The sequence below is a fragment of the Elephantulus edwardii genome, unplaced genomic scaffold (genome assembly GCF_000299155.1).
Source record: "Elephantulus edwardii isolate Elephantulus edwardi_28Jun2011 unplaced genomic scaffold, EleEdw1.0 scaffold00031, whole genome shotgun sequence".
In the NCBI taxonomy this organism is placed as follows: domain Eukaryota; kingdom Metazoa; phylum Chordata; class Mammalia; order Macroscelidea; family Macroscelididae; genus Elephantulus; species Elephantulus edwardii.
The window spans coordinates 6,952,845-6,961,923 of NW_006399781.1; the positions used below are offsets into that span (position 1 = coordinate 6,952,845).

The following is a 9,079-nucleotide window of genomic DNA, read 5'->3' on the forward strand; positions in this document are numbered from 1 at the left end:
TGCTATGAATACTTTTGCTTTTTGAGACAGCCTCTACAATTACCAGCCAGTCACTGTTGCCACGGTAAAGACCAGAGTCAGGAACTTTTCACATGCTTAACAATCCCTGCCTCACTTACTGAACTCATGTTGGTCTCACTTCTTGATCCTGCAGAAAATTAATCCATCAAGTTTCAAACCTTTGCCCCTCCAGGGATAAGCTCAAACTGCTCACACTGCAGTGTCTAGTAAGTATTAGAGGAATGCTTACAGAACAGTCCTTTTGACTAGAGTGGAAGGACAATAAAACACTCCTTTTCATGCTTCCCCAGGGAGTCCATAAAACAGACAATCAAGTCTTTTACATTCATGGTGTTCCTTTTGCTATAGTGCTCAAATAATTTCTTTTTAACTATCTTGAATTATATGGTATCATTCCAACAGAGACAGGCATAATTATTAGCTTATTTTAGAAATGAGGAAATTCAGGGAATAAAGAGATTCTTTTCTTTAAAATTAACATATGATTTAAATTTAACATGTGATTGTTGATCACTATTATTTGGCTTTGGAAGCAGAAGTATCATCCACTTACTAAATAACATGCCCTCAGAAATGCTATGAACTTTGATAAGTTCGATAGTTGTAGAGGGGCTTCAGGCTTTTTGTTCATTGGATCACTGTGAGTTGTTCTCAACTCAAAGGCAATCAACAACAACAATTATTTGGCTAATAGCCTAAAGGCCACACAACAATTTTAGTTGTCATTTCTACTCTTCAATAAGGCATGGTCACATTGCCTGAAAGACTAGAATTTGTATAACCAACAACTAAAATAGATCTATATTTTGGGAAAGAAAGAAAGAAAAATCTGAGCCAGATTACAACTAAATGCTGAGAAATGCATGTTGTTTTTATTATGTAGTCTAGAATCAGAACCAACCTATAGCTGACCCTCCAATGGGTTTTCAGGAGCAGTTAACAGCTTTCTCCCACAGAGCAGCTGGTAGCCTTGAACCACATGCCTTCAGGATTGCAATGCAGGTTCTTACCTCTAGGCCACCAGGCACAATATGGAAAATGCATAGAGACAGATATTGATTATTACACGTGCAGGAACGGGAAGGAAGTTGGTATTTCATCTGGCCTAGCCTCTAAAGGGTTCTGGAGTGGGAAGGCTTGAGATAAACCTAGAAGATTCCGACAAGCCAAATGATTCTGGGAGAAGAAAAACAAATGGATTGATCCAGATGGAACTGAGACCAAGAGACACTTATGGTCCTTTCTAACTCATCCAAATATAAATATAAAATAAAATACCACAGAGGAAGGGAATTAAAAAGCTTTCTTATGAACAAATTCGAGTCCTGAATTAGACCCTAAGTATGTAAAGAATGATCAGTGTAATGATAGTGGTTCAGTAAGGTAAAATTCTGTCCCCAGAAAAGTTCCAAACCATTAAAATCAGTTCAGCCAAAGCCAATGCAGCAAAATCAGAACATGTCAGCATTTGTGAAAAGTAAGCACAGGGGGGAAATTACGGGGCAAAGTGCTAGAATAGGAGACTTGGAAGAGAGACAGTGAGCTCTGCAGGAACCTGATCTGGAGACTAGGTTATTCCCAAGGCTGTGGACAGTGGCACACATTACAGGGGGGTTGGCTGCCTTCTTTGGGTAGGACATTACTGTTTGTGATTCTGCCAGTCAGGAGATTTGGCTGGTGGGTAAACCATGCTGTCCTTGTTTTCTAAGAGACAAGTTTCCAGCAAGGTATCAGCCTGCACTTTTTTCCCACTCCAGTTACTATTCAATACCCACACTTTACAAATTTTAACCCATTCCAGTTTCACTTTATCAATCATGAATGAGTCAGGAAGAACCCTGGTCCCTAACACAAAGCTAACGCATTTATCAAACTTAAAGGTGATCATGTACATGTATCAGTATAAACTTCTGCTGTTCTGGTAGACTAGATCTAAGTTTTTTAAGTCATTCATATACCACCTCAAATCTTGACTTCATTCCTTACAGCATTGTGACTTTAAGCAAGTCACTTTTAAAAATCTAGTCTCCATTTCATCATTTATCAAAATAGGACTAATAACTCCAACTTTCCATAGTTTTAACTTCATTTTTTTTTAATTGTGAGAAAAGACTGAATTTGTCAACTATTAATTTTCATGGATCGACAATCAACACTCATGATAGGAGCCATCAAGAAATCAAAAAGTTATGTTGCACTGGAAAAAAAATCTGCTTTCAAAAAAAATCCTCTTCAAAGCACTCAAGAGCAAGGATATCGGTGTAAAGACTAAGGTGTGTCTGACCCAAGTCATCATATTTTCAATTACTTCCTATGAATCTGAAGTAGGGTAATTGATAAGGAAGACCAAAGTACTGATGCCTCTGAATTGTGATTGTGGTGTCGGCAAAGAGTACTGAATATGCTGTTATGGTACTGCCAAAAGAGCAAACAAATCTGTCTTGGAAGGACAGAGTTCAAAAGAGTTACCACACCAACAGCAATCTCCCAGTTGTATTAGCAATGTTTCAGAATACATTCTGTACTAGTAAGGAGTGGAGCTGCTAATCCAAAGGCAAACAGTTCAAATAATGCAGTTTCTCTGTGGGAGAAAGATGGGCAATCTCCTTCCATGCAGTTTACAGGTTCCAAAAACCTACTGGTAGATCAGCTGAGTTTGTTCCGACTCAATGGCACATAATAACAATCCCCACAATTCAGTTGAGTCTAGTCAAACATATGAAACTATCTGAGAACAATGATAAAACAAGATACATATGTAAAATAATGACTTCTAATAGTGGTTGATGTCATAGAAAGTGAGCTGAACTACTACTGTTGTGTGTCACTGAGTCAGAATCAACCTGTAGTTGACCCTCCAGTGGGTTTTCAGAGGCGGTAATCATATGAGAAGAGTTTGCCTATTCCTTCTGTGGAGCAGCTGGTAGATTTGAACCACATGCCTTCAAGACTGCAGCACAGATTCTTACCACCAGCCACCAGAGCTCCCTCTAGCAATCAAAAAACCTACATAGAGGATTACTATTAGAGTCCAGCTTGATGACTAAGGGTCTCCACTGACTGAAAGTCCAGTGTCAGCCATATGGGGCCTGCCCATCAAATGCCTAAGACAGTCTCAGGTGCATTAATATAATGTCCATGTTTATTTTAGACTTAATATGCATCCGCACCCATAAATATCAGTGTGGCAAAAGATACAGAGAGGATTAAAAAATAGAAAAGAATAATGTAGAAGAGAACCAACTACATTTTCCTTTCTGAGGCTGAAATTCTTTAACCACTGAGATGCCACAGTGTAGGGAAGAGGATGATCTTGCCTATGCCCAGGTTGGGTGAAAACACATTTGGGCACTGTGTTCACATAAGAACTGTATATTTTGTGAGGGTTATTGACAACTTGGTGAAACCCCAGAGAAGGATGTCTCCCTGGGAATCACATCATATGAAAAGATGTGAAAGGCTTAATGTTTACTTGGAAAATGAGATTTATGAGACAAAATGGTTGCCCACAAATTGTACCTCAGAGTTGACCTAAGAAGTACAAAAAATTGCTTGGCATTCATTACTCAAAGTCTATTCCAAAGCACAATAAATTATTCATGTCTTCAACATTTCTTCTACATTTCCTTAGGATGAGACCCTGTCAGCAGGCTTGGCTGCCTAGGACACAGAGATAAGCAGAGTCTAGAAGCTGGGATAAAACACACACACAACAACAAAATAACAACAGTACAAGACAACGTGAGAAGAAGCACAAGAGGAGGATATAATTCACTCTGGAATTCAAGGCAGGAGTCAGGACGTTCCACTGGTAGGACCAGAAGTGACACTGTGATCATTAAAACTATCCTTTCATGGTACTTCTCTTACAATAGCACTAAGAAACGAAAATAGTAGCTAAAAGTAAAAAAAAAAAAAAAGTACTCTAGCCTCAGAGAATTATTAACTGAAGGGTATCATTAAAAATTCTGAATTCTAAAAAAAAAAAAAAATCTGAATTCTTATATAGATTAGAAGCAGAGCCAGGAAAGTCAGGATGTTTTACAAATAAATAACTGGTAGGAGTTAAAGTCTGAAATAAGTCAAATCAGGCATTGGTGGGCACAGACACAATAAAAAAAGACTTGCAAAGCCTTTTTATAAATGGAATCAACAGGACTCAAGTGCTGATGGGAAGGTGGTGTGGGGAGGCCAAGGAGGAAGCAAGTGGATGGTTCATTGTCAAGTCTAAGGGACTCAGTGGAAGCTCAGGTGACCTAGGGGTAAGGAGTTGTGCTGACAACCCCAAGGCAGGGAATTTAAATTCACCAGCTTGCTCCTGAGAGGAACACTGACAGTCTTCTTGCCTGCAATTTATAGCCTCTGAAAAACTATGAGTCAATCCAACTCAAGGACACATAACAAGAGACTCCGTGGTAGAATTCCCACCTTCCATACAGGAGATCTGAGTGCAATTCTTCACCAAAGTGGTCACCACCCCTCTAACTTATGGAGGCTTGTGTGTTGCTCTGATACTGAACAGGCTTCAACTGAGCTTTGGGACTAAGACTGACTAGAAAGGAAGACCTAGCAATCTACTTCTGAAAATAAGCCAATTTGTAGAGCACAATGGTTCGATTCACAAGCAATCATGGGAGTGAAGTAGGATTAGGCAGCATAGCCGTGTATCGATCTGTTCACCGGGAGTCAAGGGCCAACTCAAAGGTAACTAAAAACAAAACCAAGAGACAGCAGACAGTGAAGACAGGGCAGCTAGAGGAGCAACTGGCTCGGCAAAAAGAAGGAACAGAGTGACATGGAAGCATGGAGTGTCACCTCACCAGCACAGGACTAAATGAGCTATGACAATGCTAAGAACTGATGGCTGTGTTCCAAGCCCTTCCCACCTTTTCCAGACTCACAAACGTGTGCTTCAAAGGCTGCAAACAGTGGCAATGCCGGCACACAGTCAAACATAGAGAAAATCTACCCACACAGAGCAGGTCCACAGCCTCTATGAAGGTATGAGATTCCTTATAAAAATTCCAACTGCACTGAAATGGATGAGGGAAAGAACAGTTTAAAGGAATATATGATTAGGTATTAATTGCATGACAGGAGTCCAGACTAAAAGCTGCATAGTAAAGTGAACTGGGACGGGGTGGGGAGGTGGTGGGGGGGAGAGGTTGTATAACAATGAAAGATTTTTTTTCCCAAAGAAAAAAATGAACTAGGGGGGAGGGGTGGGCAGGGAGGAAAATGTGCAACAACAAATGAATGGAAATTCAAGTTCTCTATAAACTTTCATTAAAATCTCAATTTTAAAAAAATTACAACTGAATGTCCAAAGAGCTGTTTTGGGTTCCAGGCTTGAACTGTTACCCCCTAAACATTAAAAGGAGAACTGGTGGCCTAGTAACAAGACACTGTGCTACAATCCCAAAGGCATGCAGTTCAAATCTGCCAGCTGCTCCTCAGAAGGATGGGCAATCTCCTCCCGTGTGATTAACTGTCTCAAAACCCTCTGGAGGGTCAGCTATGGGGAGGTTCCAACTCCACAGTACACAACAGCAACAAACCTTAAAAGGTAAGTTTCTTTGATTCTTAGTTCCTTCCTTGTAAAATGAAAACAAGGATGTACATCCCATCAAGTCTGTGGTATTTCACACACAAGAGCAGAATATTACATAGCAAACAAACATTAGGAGCCTTTTGAAAGCTGAAATCAACAGTATATTTATGCTGGTGTCCTGCATGAAGCTGCCCATGGAAGGAAGGAGTAAAGTCAGTAAGGAAACATCATATACCCTGGACCTTCCAGGCCTCCTGGTGTTTGCTGTTGTTCTTACATGTCACTGAGTTGATAACGACTCTTAGGGATGAAACATAACAATAGATAATACCTTGCTCCATCCTTCACCATCCTTACAAAATCAGTCTGTTCAAACCCACTACTGCAATCAATCACTGTGTTAATATCATTGAAGGAATTCCTCTCCTTCTCTGATCCTCCAGTTCGCCAAGCAGTGCTCTTTTCCAAGGACTAGTGCCTCCTGACAGTTGTTGTTGTTGTTGTTATGTGCCGTCGAGTCGCTTGTGACTCATAGGGACCCTATATACAACAGCCCTAAACCCTGCTCTGTTCTGTGCCAATCTCACTGTCTCTGACACATCCATCCCGATTACCCCAGTCACTGAATCAATCCACCTCATAGAGGGTCTTACCCTCCTGTGCTGTCCCTCCACCCTCCCAAGCATGATGTCCCTCTCCAAGGACCAGTCTCTCCTCACAACATGTCAGAATGTTAGATGGAGCCTCAGAATCCTTGCCTCCAAGGAGGCAAAAGGTTTAACCCTTTCCAGGACGAATCTGTTTGTTTTCCTAGCAGTCCATGGTACATTCAATACTCTTCTCCAGCACCACAACTCAAAGGCATCAATTCTCTTTCTATCCTCCCTAGTCATTGTCCAACTCTCTGATGCATAATGAGTGATCGCAAAGACCATGGCCTGTATCAGATGCACCTTAGTCTCCAGAGTGACACCATTGCTCTTCAGTACTTTGGAGAGGTCCCTAACAGCAGACTTTCCCATCACAATACATCTTTTAATTTCCTGGCTACTGGTGCCAAGAGTGTTGACTGTGGAGCCAAGCAAACTAAAGCTGTGTGCAATCTCAATCTCTTCACCATCCATCCTGATGCTGCCAATTGGCCCAGTGGTGAAAATCTTTGTCTTCTTGACATTGAGCTCAAACACCTGACAGTATGTGAGACAAAGTTTCCCCATCCTTACCTCTAAGGAGCATGCTCATAGTCAAGGAGAATTGTCTATAGGCAGAATAGTTTACATTTAGATCCTGTTAACCAATTGTTCTCAAGTCTGTTTCAACTCATAGGACTCTACAGGGCAGAGTGAACTCTTTAACAGCAAACAGTTAACTGACTGGCTGGCTAGTAGGCTAGACACTTTCCCCTCAGCAGTGAAGCACTTAACCACTATTCCAGCTCCCTGAATAATAACCCAGGTATGAATCTGAGTTTATGATAGCCACCTCAGGGTGTGAACCTTTAGCCTAAGGGAGGCCAAGTTATCTGCCCAGTAACTGCAGTGGCAGAAGGAGCACTTAAGATCATAGCTTAGACCATATTATGTAATTTATGGTCACAAGTAGCCTTGGAGCTATGAAGGAAAGCATTATGAACATTTCCATTTTCTATTCTGTGGAAATGGACACTGTTGTTGTTATGTGCCATAGAGTCACCTGCGACTCATAGCGACCCTATGTACAACAGCTCTGAACCCTGCTCTATCCTGAGCCAACCTTATTGTCTCTAAATAACCTGCAAAGAGAATAACTGAAATCCAAATGGCCATACCCCCAGTCCACCACCCTTCCCAATGGACATGCTGGTATTTAACACTATCATTCCATTCTTCAACATTATTTCAAACTTCAAATTCTGCTTAATTGGTAGTTCTTTTCTCTTTCTCTCATTACAGTGTTGAACATTTGCCTTCCCTTCTAGGATTCCACTGACTTTCTTAAAGAAAAGTCCATTTTCAGAGTAATAGTGGGCATAATTCAATGTAGATTCATTTTATACAATGGGTGGGAATGATTGTATGAAACATAATATGAGTGAAGGATAGTGTGAAACACAATGTATATGAACTTTGTAAGTAAACCAATATAAAAGAAAACGTTATTTTTATTTATATTATTTTAAAAAGACAATGCCATTTCAATAGTCATATTTAGCACTATTATTGTGTGCCAACACTCCAAACTGACTTACAGCTGACCCTCGGTCACTTTTTTCAGAGGCAGTAGATAACTACAGAGTAGACTGCCCATCCTACTCCCATTGGAGCAGCTGGTGGATTTGAACCACATGCCTTTGTGATTGCAGTGCATCTTCTTACCACTAGGCTACCAGAGCTCACTACACTTAGCACCAGCAACATTTTTCAGAAACACTTACCAACGCTAGAACTTCTCACATAATTAACTTCTGCAAACTATTAATGCCCCTGCATTCCGATGTAAGCTAATAGCATCAAATACATTGGACTAAGGTACTCAAAATGCAAGAGTCAACATACAAGAACTAAAAAAGATCATTTTAACAACTGTATGGGAAACGACGGGCAAAAAAAAAATAAAAAAAAATGTCCTCACTCCAGGAAAGAAAATTAATCTGTGTTCACATACAATCCCAAATTGAGAAGAGCAACAGTGAAAATATCTCAGTAATTCCAGTCACATCTCAAGGATCTGAATCTGAACGCAGATCCAGAAAGAGCCAGGAACCTAATGAGGGAGGAAATACTAAGAAACCCCCCTTACTTGCCTCGGTACCCTCTTTCCTTTATTACATAGGGCCTATCTTTCCAGCAGCAACACTTCTTTCAGGGACAAAGAATGTCTGCGTGTGTGTATTCCCTGTTTAACTCCTGGAAGATGAAAGTTGTTCCCTCCTTGAATTTGAAGACCGCTGTCTTTGGGAGTCACCAGGGACCAGAGAAATGCAAACACCTCCAGATAGCGCTTCTGACATCTAGTAGGCTGTCAGAGCACAGAGGCCCAATGTTACCAATAGTAGATTAGCTGTCATTTCGGCTGGAAAGTACCAGCACTAGTTTCCAAGGTTTCTCATGATCCATCTAAACTACTTGCCTGCAGTCTGACAAGATTAGCAGACTGTAATAATCCAGTATCCTTTAATTAAGAGCCAAACAAACTTGCCTCCTGAATACACTTGCCCCATAGCCTTCCCTGGGCCGAGCCTGGATTAGGGAGGCCTGCGTGGCCTGCGCACTTGTTTGTTTTTTTTTTGTTACTGTCCTCACGCTGTGCCCGAAGCAACATGGCCAAGACGCAAGGGAGGATGCTGCCTCTGAACAGTAGGTGAGAACAGAGAAGAGACGAGACCCCAGAGACTCCACTTCTCCAGCCCAAATCATAAAATGTAAGCCAGGAAAAAAATAAACTTCTTTTACCGACATGCGTGATCACTGTTGCCAGTCGCCGGGTGAGCTCCTGAGGACCCATTTCTTCCTTTAAACAAAATAGCAT

General features: G+C 41.1%; 1 protein-coding gene across 1 annotated transcript in view; it reads right to left on the reverse strand.

Annotated features, from left to right (window-relative positions):
* The window catches only part of MCF2L2 (MCF.2 cell line derived transforming sequence-like 2), a 174,721-nt gene extending 165,642 nt beyond the window's left edge, over positions 1-9,079 (reverse strand). Inside the window, exon 1 of the mRNA XM_006884157.1 lies at positions 9,004-9,079. Coding sequence (XP_006884219.1) covers positions 9,004-9,079 — 76 coding nt within the window. The remainder of the gene's footprint in view (positions 1-9,003) is intronic.